Source organism: Natator depressus, chromosome 2 (assembly GCF_965152275.1).
Source record: "Natator depressus isolate rNatDep1 chromosome 2, rNatDep2.hap1, whole genome shotgun sequence".
Lineage (NCBI taxonomy): Eukaryota > Metazoa > Chordata > Testudines > Cheloniidae > Natator > Natator depressus.
Window position 1 is genome coordinate 24,118,990 of NC_134235.1, and position 13,491 is coordinate 24,132,480.

The 13,491-nt window shown below is 45.8% G+C and overlaps 1 protein-coding gene across 1 annotated transcript in view; it reads right to left on the reverse strand.

Annotated features, from left to right (window-relative positions):
• COL14A1 (collagen type XIV alpha 1 chain) overlaps positions 1-13,491 on the reverse strand; it is a 176,873-nt gene that overhangs the window by 81,425 nt on the left and 81,957 nt on the right. Inside the window, exons 21-25 of the mRNA XM_074943899.1 lie at positions 9,676-9,798; positions 7,252-7,401; positions 6,449-6,565; positions 4,244-4,390; positions 1,295-1,369 (exon numbers count right to left, since the gene is read on the reverse strand). Coding sequence (XP_074800000.1) covers positions 1,295-1,369; positions 4,244-4,390; positions 6,449-6,565; positions 7,252-7,401; positions 9,676-9,798 — 612 coding nt within the window. The remainder of the gene's footprint in view (positions 1-1,294; positions 1,370-4,243; positions 4,391-6,448; positions 6,566-7,251; positions 7,402-9,675; positions 9,799-13,491) is intronic.

Sequence of the window (13,491 nt, forward strand, 5' to 3'; positions counted from 1 at the left end):
GCTCTTCAGAAGCTCCTCCAGCTGACAGACTGGAGTAACCTCCATAACGCCTTATGTTCCTCCTCCAGGAGACTAGATACGGGTAGCCAGAGCAAGGGAATAAGGAGGAGCCTTACATCCCCTTACAGCCCAGTGCAGGCATGCAGAATAGACAACAGTCTGGACCTGTGAGGCTGGACCTCAGCCGCTCACCCCTGCATGCCATTCAGTAGACAGTCCCCATGGAGCTGAGCTCCATCTCACTGAGGAGTTACTCCTGACAAGGCTCCTTGGAATCTCCTCCCTAATTTGCACAGCAATTGCTTAGGGCAAGAAAGTGGGCATAAATTGAGGTTGCCCCTGAAAAAAATTTTTTACCCCCTAAGGAAGAAATTCACTTAAGTTCCAAGGGTCAGAAGAGGAAGACACATAAATGTGACTATTCTTGCTGTTTTCAGCTGAAGTGTACTCAGCTTTGGGTATATTTGCTGCTGCACAGTTCTACGCAGTGCGTAAGATCCCTTTCTTGCTGTATCTAGGGATGAGTTCCTCAGCTGGTTTAAAGTTGCACAGCTCCATTGACTTCAAGTTGAGGATCTGCCCTTAATCCCCAACAATAAAGCACTCTGAACAGAAACATTTATGAGACTCTATATGAGACTCAGGGCAGTTTATAGGAGATTGATAAGCCAAGGGAAGCCCTTATTTAAAGAGAAGAATTGTGAATATAGTAAATGCACATGGCCAATGCCTTCTGCATTAGAATATTTTTATGGACTAGAAAAATCATGTTGTTTTATAAGTCTAACAACTGCTACGACAGTGGTTTTCAACCTGTGTGCATGTCTATGGAGTCCACGAAAGGTTGTCATCACCATAGAACAGTGGTTTTCAACTTGTGGTCCATTGAACTGTGGGGGTCTGCAGACTATGTCTAAGATTTCCAAAGAGGTCCACACCTCCATTTGAAATTTTTTAGGGCTCTGCAAATGATAAAAGGTTGAAAACCACGGTGCTAGGCTATACACTGGTCTACAGTAAAGTGTACCTATCTGTTTCCCTCTGTTGCAACATATTTAAAATGTGTTAACTAGTTACCAATTGTGTGCTTTGCATAAATTCACCAAAAAGGTCCCCCAAACAATAAAACACAATCTGGGGACAGTTCCAGCCCAGACCCATTAGCTTCCATGGAGCGACATCAATTTATACCAACTGGGAATCTGGCCCTGGAAATCTATAATCGTGATCAAAACCAGAAAATGATCTACATAAGTTAAGACTATTTTAACCCATAAACACAGCACATGTTTACCTTCTTTTGCAGGAGGGATTGTAGGTGGTGGAGCTATTGTTGAAGGAGAAGTCGGTGGTTGAGTTGGAAATGGTACTAGAAATTAAAAGGAGAGAATACCAAGAAGAAATCTTATCTGAAGACACCTTCACACATTTTTAGTTATTTGAGGTAAGGCATTTTCTCCTTTTGCTTTGTTTGCATACCTATCTAGCTATACAACCCAAAGGCTAGCTTTGTGTGTGTGTACTTATGCTTGTGATGTCTACCGCTATTGGCTGGATCTACTACTGCAACTACCAACTAAGGCCTAAATTGTGGCTTTGCCACAAGCCCCATGTATGATACATTTCAGAGTAGCAGCCGTGTTAGTCTGTATACGCAAAAAGAAAAGGAGTACTTGTGGCACCTTAGAGACTAACCAATTTATTTGAGCATAAGCTTTCGTGAGCTACAGCCCACTTCATTGGATGCATAAATTTGCTAGTCTCTAAGGTGCCACAAGTACTCCTTTTCTTTTTATGTATGATACAGTGTGTTGTGCTGTCTCAGAAGTAGCTCGGGAAGCAGACTGTGACACAGACACTTTCCCCTGCTCTGGGGGACATATCTTGCGCAGGCCCTAGACTTGCAGTGTCCATACTCTGCTGTGCCAGGTATAATTCTCCTATCCCTTTCTGACCACTCCCCTGCCCACCTGCCCAGGAGGGGAAGTAACAACTCCTCAAAGGCTGGCTTCCCCAGCATACTGCTATACTTACCACAGGCAGCCAGCACAGGGAAATAAGGAGGGGCCTTCCATTTCCTTACAGCCCAGTGCAGGCATGCAGAAAAGACAATAGTCTGGCCCTAAAGGAACTCTCCCTTAGCTCAACTGGTAGAGGTTGGTATTTTTTTAATCTGGAGACCAGATTTGTAGCTCTCTGTGTAATATCAAGTCCTTGTGCCTCTTGCTGCCTGCAGCGCATGATTTGTTACAAGGTTACTATGCACAAGTAATCTTGAAAAATTGGCTTCCTTGTCTTCTACTTCACATTAAGAGGAGTCTCTGAATGGCACTTTCCCAGAAATGAGGCTGAACAAATTATCAGCTACTCAACAGCTCTGCTGTCGTTCTGACAGTGATTGAATAAAGCTTTGTTAGCAAATTTCAATATAGTTTTAGGCGGAGTTCACAGAGGTAACATGTACATGCTTGATTTCCACATTTATGACCGAGGAAAAGTTCCAAACCTTGTCAGACAACATTCTTTCCAGTATTCTCAACATGATTAAGATAGGGAGCCACATGCGATGTAGTTAAAGGTTGTTCCTTGAGGGAAAAGTGTATTTGATATTCACCACAATGTACGCATTGTATTTATGGTTACAGGTGATGAGGACAGTTGCATAAAACTATCCTTCAGAAAGGATTCCCAGAAAGACTGGCACATAAAGGGATTTGTGCCCACAGTTATATCTAGTGGGCCCAATCTCCCACTGAAATCAATGGGAGGTTTTTCATTGACTTTAAGAGGAAAAGGTTAGGGCCAAGTCTATGAATCACCGAAGGGGTAAATTATGCCTGGCATGAATGCAAGGTGGAGGCTGGGAGGAGCTCCCATCTGTAAGAGGGTCAGGCACAATTTCAGTCTCTGCACTCGGAAGAATGCAGGGGCTGCTCCCTCCTAGTGTCCATGAGACAAAAGCACACAAAATGGGACCCTGGGCAGTTCAGTTCTTTATTTGACATGCTTAACCTTCCGTGTGGTAACTTGGCTTTGGAGAAAGGGTTTAATTTTACAGTCTATTCAGAGCAGTGCAGGGGGAGCATGGGAACCAGCTGAATTCCTCCTTATTCTCCCAAACACCCAGATTCCAGGACACCAGGCCCCCAGCAAACCTTTCCCAGTCCTCCCAAAGGCATCAGGATCTCAGACTGTTCATTATCCTCAGTGAGTTTCTAATGGGAAATGGACCTGGACAATGTAGGAGGTGGAGGGATGGAATCTGGGAAGGGTTTTGCTGTGTAGAAGCCAGGAGGAAGACTCTGGGTGTGGTAGGGTGACCAGATGTCCCGATTTTATAGGGACAGTCCCGATTTTCGGGTCTTTTTCTTATATAGGCTCTTAATACCACCCACCCCCTGTCCTGATTTTTCACATTTGCCCTAAAGTGTGGTGTGGATTAAACTGAAAGGGGAGGTGATAAAAGTGTCTGCTGGGGGAGTGAGGCAGAGGAAAGAAGGGAAAGGGGAGGGCATACCACTTAGGTGAGTGGTTAAACTAAATACACTGAAAGACTGGGTTGGAGGTGAGATAGGGAAAAGAGAGAGGGGAGGCTGGAAAAAGTGTTCCATTTCCTTCCCTTCATCCTTTTTTTTGTCTCACTACATTGTAAGCTCATCGGAGCTGGGACCTATCTTCTTATATGTTTGTGAGGCATCTAGCTCACTTTATGCCCCTTGAGAAATAATAATGGATACAATTTTCAAAAGTGCTCTGGTGATTTATGAGCCCAAGTCCCACTGACTTTCATCCACTGAGGCGCTTTTGAAAATTATTCCCAATGACAGCATCAAAGATCTGAATCTTTCACTGGTTCTCTGTATTTTGTGCCCTTTGGTTTTCTCTGCTGTCCATGTTTTGAAATCCTCTTTGGAAAGTCATTGATTTTACAGCCAGAAGGGACCATTTGTGAACTGGGCTAAAACATCCTCCCCCTGTTTTGTAAGAGGGCTGCGTTTGCCACCCCATTCCTGTGTGTGGTTATTAGCTCCCGGGAGAAATGCATAGCTATGTTTGAGAATGCTCTGGAGGAAGCAACCCTTTGAGCACTATCAGAGGAAGAACAATTAAAAAACCCCAATGAAAGAGAAAAAAAAACTGTTGGTACCCATGTGGTTACTGAACATTGGTTCTAGCCTCTTGCCCCAGTGGGGACAACCAAGGGTTAGCCTGAGGTGGCTGACCTTTAAGAGACTTCACTTACATGTAGTTTCCATGATGCTTACACCAGGGCCTTCTATCTCCTGAAGCTGGGCATAGACACTGATTTTATACTCAGTGCCAGGCATGAGCTCAAAGAAGCAATGTCTAGATGTCCCTCCACCAAGGGTTACTTCTTTCTTCTTCCCATCTGGAATTATAAAAGGAATTATAAAAGGAACCATTAGAACAGAATTTTACCTACCATTTTCCTGAATAAATGTGTCATATAATGGCCTGAAACTGGAAGGGAATATGACAGTAAATGAAGAGGCTATAAGAACTCTCTATTTATTAACCATTTTGAGCCACACACTGCCTCCAATCTGGATTAAATTCATCCGTGTGCAGAGAGGCCCACCAAAAAGCCTGGGCACCATTTAATGCTCAGCACTCCCAATAATTCTGACATAGGATTCGAGTGGTGCCTCTGCAAATTCACCCCCTGTGCATTAAAGCCCTGATCCAAATGCCATTGAAGTTAATGCGAATACTCACATTGACTTCAATGGGCTTTGGATCAGGCCTTTCAGAGATGCCAATGAGAGCTGTGCTGTGTTCTGGAATCAAATTTAATTCCCAGTCAGGGCATCTTGCTCTCTGGATTTGCAGTGCATTCATTAATTGCTGGAAGGACCTAACCAGTAACCTCTTTAACCGATTAAGGATCAATATTCATTGGGCTCATAAGGGAATTCTGTTTAATTCTCAAATGGAAGAAAGAATAACTATATGGACAATGGAGAAAGCATGGGCACTGAAAACAGGGTGATGGATATTTTAATACTTAAAATAAAGCTTTCAAGAGAAGTAAACATCCGTAACAGTAAGGAGCGTTGCAGGGAAATGAAAGACTATACTACACATTCTATATAGTATTTACTAACAGTGCCAATAGGTCCCATTTGTTGCCAAGTAAAAACCATTTTATGCATATCAAGTTGAGTAGCAATACTATGAAGATAATTGACAACTGGTTGAGTGAGATGCAGAACAAGCTGGACAATGAAAGTTCTTCATGACAGATGTTAATAAGGAGCTATTTGAACGGCTCTTTTGTTCGTTCTCAAATTAAGGCTCTCAGGCTAGGTTAAACACATGTCTGGCAGTCCTACATAATAATGAATAGGCACAGAGGAAGCAGAATTTAGGCTAACTCCCAGGTAAGAAGGAAATTTGCACTCCCTCGTGCCAACTAACATCGTTGCTTTAAAATAGCTTCTCTGTATTTCAGGCCTTCAGATAAACCTTATCTGAATCCATCAATTGTACAATACAAGGGTCATTATTTTACAATCAGATTAGCATCTACTGTTCATGTCGTCTTTGGTTAACTTGATTAGGTTTTACTAACTGCACTTCTCAAGTTATTCAAGTTTTTCAAGGGAGTCATTCTATGCAAGGTAATTGTTTTTCACCATAACAAGACAGCGAGTGTCTACCGGGGATGAGCAAATTAGCTTGCATACAGTTATAGCCCCCCTGAACCTCATCTGGATAAGGTAAAACCCACTGAGCATTCACCATAGCTCCCTTCCCTCAATGGGCCTGGACATCTCCATTTATCAGATCTAAATGGACAGGAGGTTCACTCTCCCTTCTGGATCTTTATGAAGTAACCAACTGTACTGCTTTCCATCCTCCATTCTTTTGGGAGCCAGCCTGTACGCTCATGCCCACACAATCCAATGGGCTGGAAACAGCAGATAAGGAACATAGAGGAGTGTTTCTTGATCTTTTTGCTGCAGGGTGGGAGGCTGAACAAACCCAAACAGGCGACTTAGCTGGGAGCTGGAGAACAGTGGGTTTGACAAGACGAGATGGAGAAGGATGGGCGGCTGCACCCTGAAGATGCTGTGGGAGGGGGGAAAGGAGCAGGAGGCTGTTGGATCTCCCGCTAGATACAAGGCAGTATCAGGTAAGGGGGTGAGCTGGAGCCTGTGTAGTCACAGATAACTAGTCAAGCTTTTATGTTAAGGGAACTCTAACGCCAAATCTTTTGTGGTTCATTCATTTCCAGTTTCTGTGTAGTTCTGCTCTCCTCCACTTATTTTAAACACTGTCATTCAATTACTTTTACAATTTTACTAATTTTAGGAGTGGAAATTTTGTTTGCAAATTTCATTTAGATACAGTCCTGTGGTTCTCTACAAGCAGCATTCCTACAAACTATTAAGCCGAGTGGATATGTAACGATGTGCTAACTTACCAACAAGAGATTCTATAACTATCCTGTATGCAGTAGCATGTCTGTGAAGCTGCCACTGGGCACAAATACTAGTCATGTGCACTTGATATGCATCCAGATTTGTCACCCCCAAGTACACTGCAATTGAATATAAAAACAAATAGTCACTGCTACAATAAAAATGCCAGAACACAAGAAAACGCTGCAATATAATTATCCAAAAATCAGAAGAAAAAGGAAAAAGGTGAGTGACCACTTTTATTAATTAATTTTAAAGAAATAATTGTAATGCAAAAGCCTGCACAAAAAATAATCCCCAAAATAATATCTAATAAAGGACAGGAAGCAGAAAGACGGCATCTACATCCTGAGTCCACAGATCTGGAATTTGAGAAGGGCCAATAAACAGTGTTAATAATTCATTTAAAAGCAAAAATGTTATTGATATAACAATACTGTTGTCAAAGCTGAATTTAAGGTTAAGGTTTCCATGATGTAAAGCCTAACTCAAATGATTTCGAAGGATTGCCTGATCAGAAAAAGGAAAACAGACTTTCATTAAGCAAATGTATAGTTACTAGAGTTGAATGATAATAAATAATATCTGCTTTATGACCTGTCTTGTGTTAAGTCCAGCAGGAAACATGTTAAAGCTCTATTCTGTCTGATGAAAAAAGGCTTTTCCTTTCAGCAAACAACTAGCTCAAAATACATAGAAGAGGAAAAGAATTCCGTGTGAGAATTCATTCAGGGAGTTGTGTGAAGCTAAAGTTACAATGGGAAAATGGTCCGTAGAGATCTGAACAGCATGAAATCATTCTTACATGTTTTGGCTGTGCCTGCTAGGGCATCACTGAAGCCTGTTGAGTATGACGCAAATACTTTAATGCTATACTCAGTTCCACTGAACAGATTAAGAATGAGAATGGTGTTAATATCATCTCCCACGAAGGTCTCCAGCGCTGGTCCAGGGACTGAAAAAGAATAGAATACTTCGTAATTAAAGGAATTATCAGGCAGTAAAAAAAATCATTATCTGTAGTCAAAAATAGGTTTATTCCTAAACACATTGCTTTATTATTACTTGCTTAGCCCCAGTGGTGCACTCAGTACTGTACACAGAACTGAAGACACTTCATAACCAGAGCAACTCACAGTCTAAGACAGACATGTGGAAACCAGCACACATTGAGGAATCCAGCAGTGACATTCATCTAAGGCTCGACACTGGCACTTGCTAAGCCCCTTCTGTGCTGCTCCAGTGGAACAAAGGAGACTCAGCACTGCCCTAAATAGGCAGCTGAAGATTCCCTTGGCTTGGAGGCATAACAGGATCTGGGGATCCCCACCCACAAAACAAGTCCCTACAGGGCTATTGCAAACCTGCATCATTTAAAGCAGCTCTGAGTCTGGGATCAGGAACAGTGTAGAACTGGGACCAGGACAAAGAGCTGCAAACACTGCCATGTCTATCTTAACTGTAATCACTGCTTACAGCTTAGGATATAGCTTAGAATTCAGCCCTTGGAGTGTTTTTCTTTTTAATTTTTATTTCCTCCCCATTATAACAGTAAACTCAGTTCTTATGGTCATCATGAAAGAAATGTTTTTCAGAGGGATTTGAATGAGTGGGTGTGGCTTGGCTAACTGTGAATGAAGTCTACAGTTAGCTATCCTACATATCTAGAGTTCGGTATCCAAAAATTAATGCATCTAAAATTACAGGGCACTTTGAAAAATTGGGTCTAAATCTCTGTGAACTACTTTGAAAATGTACTTCTATAGGCTCTCAGGTTTTTAGTTGCAATCAGTTATAGTTTTTTGTTTTAAGTGGGACTTTTAGCGATGTAAGCAGTGTCAGGATGAGCTCCACCCTGACATCTGGTGATGAGGTGTGGCAAGTTGTGGAAAAAAACTTCAGGGGCCGATCTCATTTGCATAGGCACACCCACCCCGCCTAGACTGAGGCCATAGCTGCCCAAATGGTCACTTTGGCTGCTGTGGGATCCCCAGTGTCTCTGTTATTGGGGCAGGAAGAATAAATTGTTATTACCCTGATTATGGGAACTGTGCTTGGAACTGTACTGGGCCTTTTGTTATGATGGAGGGACTCACCATCAACTAAGTAGCACTCGCTAGGCAAGGGTCATGGGTTCCAAAACTGTGTGAAGGGAGAGAGGCTGGGGACAAGTATTAATACTTGGTGGCATGGGCCCCTTGGTGAGGGCCTTACATGCTAATTGCACTTCCTCCTCTCTCCACTGTGGAATATCAGAGCTAATTTTGATTTCATTAGAAGTCTAGTTACAGGCTGCTGAGCTCACTTTGGGCTAATGGTGCACCAGCACTGAGGCTCCCCTACTACAAGCTGAATTCACCAAAGAGCTGAACTGACTAAGAGCTGAAATCACTGAGCATTGTGTTAAGTAGTGGGGGAGCCTGAAGATATATCGTGGAGCAGTTTGCGGAACGGCTAGAGTGCCTTGTGGACAGGCTGGCGAAGCAGTTCGTAGGACGGCGGGAGCTGTTGGTGGGACGCGGAGCAGTTTGTGGACCGGCTGGTGGAGCAGTTCGTGGGATGGCGGGAGCTGCTTGTGGGCTGCGGAGTGGAGCTGAGCGAAGGAGTTCGTGGGGCAGCTGGCGGAGCGGAGCGGAGCGAAGGCCTATGGAGCTGTGGGACGGTCAGCTTCAGATCATGTAAGGTGCCTCTTACCCCCGTCCCATCTCCACCCAGGGTGGGAGGTAAAGCTCCGCAGATAAACTTTCGAACTCTGGGGCTGCCCTGACCAGGGACAGAGACTTTTGGGTCATTGGACTTTTGGGACTTTGGGTGATTTGGGGTTGCTGGACTCAAGAACCAAAGGGAAAGGGGCATGCACCAATTTGCTTGGGGTGGGTTTTCTTTTGCTCATGGGTTGTTTTATGAATCCTGTTGGTGGTGTTTCCCCAACATAATGCCTCATTGTTTCTCTCTGTTATTAAAAGGCTTTTTGCTACACTCAGACTATGTGCTTGCGAGAGGGGAAGTATTGCCTCTTGGAGGCGCCCAGCGGGGGTGGTATATATTTGTCCCAGGTCACTGGGTGGGGGCTCGAGCCGGTTTGCATTGTGTTATTGGAATGGATCCCCTAGATATTGAACCCGGCCCTTGTTGCTGCCAACTCTGACGGGCAGAAGGGTTACAGCAATAGATGTGAAAACTGAAAAAGCAAAAACAGAAGCCAAAGCAACCAATTTTGAAAACTCACTATTGATAGGTTTGTAGACAATCCTGTAACCCATTGTTGGCGACAGAGGGGCATCCCAGCTAATACGTAATCGGTTGTACCACTCATCTGAGACCCTTAAATTTCTGGGGGCAGAAAGAGGCACTAAAAGCAAAACAAATTGTGAGCTTCCATATCTGCATCTCTTACAAGCACTTGTACAAAAGATAGACATGCATATAAATAATAACCCAGATTACACATAACTCTAGATAAGGAGACCAGTTCTGCCCCCAAGTACACAGGCACAACTTCCAAAAGTCCAGAGGAGCCACAGCCATGTATCTGAGGGTATGTCTACACTACGGAATAAGGTCGAATTTATAGAAGTCGGTTTTTTAGAAATCGGTTTTATATATTCGAGTGTGTGTGTCCCCACAGAAGTGCATTAACTCGGCGGAGTGCTTCCACAGTACCGAGGCTAGAGTCGACTTCCGGAGCGTTGCACTGTGGGTAGCTATCCCACAGTTCCCGCAGTCTCCGCTGCCCATTGGAATTCTGGGTTGAGATCCCAATGCCTGATGGGGCTGAAACATTGTCGCGGGTGGTTCTGGATACATATCGTCAGTCCCCCCCTTCCTTCCCTCCCTCCGTGAAAGCAAGGGCAGACAATTGTTTCGCGCCTTTTTTCCTGAGTTACCTGTGCGGACGCCATACCACCGCAAGCATGGAGCCCGCTCAGGTAACCGTCACCGTATGTCTCCTCGGTGCTGGCAGACGCGGTACGGCATTGCTACACAGTAGCAGCAACCCATTGCCTTTTGGCAGCAGACGGTACAGTATGACTGGTAGCCGTCCTCGTCATGTCCGAGGTGTTCCTGGTCGCCTGTGTGAGGTCGATCAGGAGCGCCTGGGCAGACATGGGCGCAGGGACTAAATTTTTAGTGACTTGACCAGGTCATTTTTTTTAGTCCGGCAGTCAGTCCTATTGAACCGTCTTATGGTGAGCAGGCAGGCAATATGGATTGCTAGCAGTCCTATTGCACCGTCTTCTGCCGAGCAGCCATGAGATGTGGATGGCATGCAGTCCTTCTGCACCGTCTGCTGCTAGCCAAAGATGTAAAAGATAGATGGAGTGGATCAAAACAAGAAATAGACCAGATTTGTTTTGTACTCATTTGCCTTCTCCCCTGTCTAGGGGACTCATTCCTCTAGGTCACACTGCAGTCACTCACAGAGAAGGTGCAGCGAGGTAGATCTAGCCATGTATCAATCAGAGGCCAGGCTAACCTCCTTGTTCCAATAAGAACAATAACTTAGGTGCACCATTTCTTATTGGAACCCTCCGTGAAGTCAACCCTGTAAGCCGTGCCCTCAGTCGCCCCTCCCTGCGTCAGAGCAATGGCAAACAATCGTGCATCTGAGTTGAGAGTGCTGTCCAGAGCAGCCCAATGGAACACTCTGATTGGGCTAAAACATTGTCACGGGTGGTTCTGGGTACATATTGTCCGGCCCCCGTTCCCTCCCTCCCTCCGTGAAGGCAAGGGCAGACAATTGTTTCGCGCCTTTTTTCCTGAGTTACCTGTGCGGACGCCATACCACCGCAAGCATGGAGCCCGCTCAGGTAACCGTCACCGTATGTCTCCTGGGTGCTGGCAGACGCGGTACGGCATTGCTACACAGTAGCAGCAACCCATTGCCTTCTGGCAGCAGACGGTGCAGTATGACTGGTAGCCGTCCTCGTCATGTCCGAGGTGCTCCTGGCCACGTCGGCTGGGAGCGCCTGGGCAGACATGGGCGCAGGGACTAAATTTTTGGTGACTTGACCAGGTCATTCTCTTTAGTCCTGCAGTCAGTCGTATTGAACCGTCTAATGGTGAGCAGGCAGGCAATACGGATTGCTAGCAGTCGTATTGTACCATCTTCTGCCGGGCAGGCAAGAGATGACGATGGCTAGCAATCGTATTGTACCATCTTCTGCTGGGCAGGCAAGAGATGACGATGGCTAGCAATCGTACTGTGCCATCTTCTGCCAGGCAGGCAAGAGATGAGGATGGCTAGCAGTCGTACTGTGCCATCTTCTGCCGAGCAGCCATGAGATGTGGATGGCTTGCAGTCCTTCTGCACCGTCTGCTGCCAGCCAAAGATGTAAAAGATAGATGGAGTGGATCAAAACAAGAAATAGACCAGATTTGTTTTGTACTCATTTGCCTCCTCCCCTGTCTAGGGGACTCATTCCTCTAGGTCACACTGCAGTCACTCACAGAGAAGGTGCTGCGAGGTAGATCTAGCCATGTATCAATCAGAGGCCAGGCTAACCTCCTTGTTCCAATAAGAACAATAACTTAGGTGCACCATTTCTTATTGGAACCCTCCGTGAAGTCCTGCCTGAACTACTCCTTGATGTAAAGCCACCCCCTTTGTGGATTTTAGCCTCCTGAAGCCAACCCTGTAAGCCGTGTCGTCAGTCGCCCCTCCCTCCGTCAGAGCAACGGCAGACAATCATTCCGCGCCTTTTTCCTGTGCGGACGCCATACCAAGGCAAGCATGGAGTCCGCTCAGCTCACTTTGGCAATTAGGAGCACATTAAACACCACACGCATTATCCAGCAGTATATGCAGCACCAGAACCTGGCAAAGCGCTACCGGGCGAGGAGGCGACGTCAGCGCGGTCACGTGAGTGATCAGGACATGGACACAGATTTCTCTGAAAGCATGGGCCCTGCCAATGCATGCATAATGGTGCTAATGGGGCAGGTGCATGCTGTGGAAAGCCGATTCTGGGCTCGGGAAACAAGCACAGACTGGTGGGACCGTATAGTGTTGCAGGTCTGGGACGATTCCCAGTGGCTGCGAAACTTTCGCATGCATAAGGGCACTTTCATGGAACTTTGTGACTTGCTTTCCCCTGCCCTGAAGCGCATGAATACCAAGATGAGAGCAGCCCTCACAGTTGAGAAGCGAGTGGCGATAGCCCTGTGGAAGCTTGCAACGCCAGACAGCTACCGGTCAGTTGGGAATCAATTTGGAGTGGGCAAATCTACTGTGGGGGCTGCTGTGATGCAAGTAGCCCACGCAATCAAAGATCTGCTGATATCAAGGGTAGTGACCTTGGGAAATGTGCAGGTCATAGTGGATGGCTTTGCTGCAATGGGATTCCCTAACTGTGGTGGGGCCATAGACGGAACCCATATCCCTATCTTGGCACCAGAGCACCAAGCCGGCGAGTACATAAACCGCAAGGGGTACTTTTCAATAGTGCTGCAAGCTCTGGTGGATCACAAGGGACGTTTCACCAACATCAACGTGGGATGGCCGGGAAAGGTACATGACGCTCGCATCTTCAGGAACTCTGGTCTGTTTCAAAAGCTTTAAGAAGGGACTTTATTCCCAGACCAGAAAATAACTGTTGGTGATGTTGAAATGCCTATATGTATCCTTGGGGACCCAGCCTACCCCTTAATGCCATGGCTCATGAAGCCGTACACAGGCAGCCTGGACAGCAGTCAGGAGCTGTTCAACTACAGGCTGAGCAAGTGCAGAATGGTGGTAGAATGTGCATTTGGACGTTTAAAGGCGCGCTGGCGCAGTTTACTGACTCGCTTAGACCTCAGCGAAACCAATATTCCCACTGTTATTACTGCTTGCTGTGTGCTCCACAATATCTGTGAGAGTAAGGGGGAGACGTTTATGGCGGGGTGGGAGGTTGAGGCAAATCGCCTGGCTGCTGGTTATGCGCAGCCAGACACCAGGGCGGTTAGAAGAGCACAGGAGGGCGCGGTACGCATCAGAGAGGCTTTGAAAACCAGTTTCATGACTGGCCAGGCTACGGTGTGAAAGTTCTGTTTGTTTCTCCTT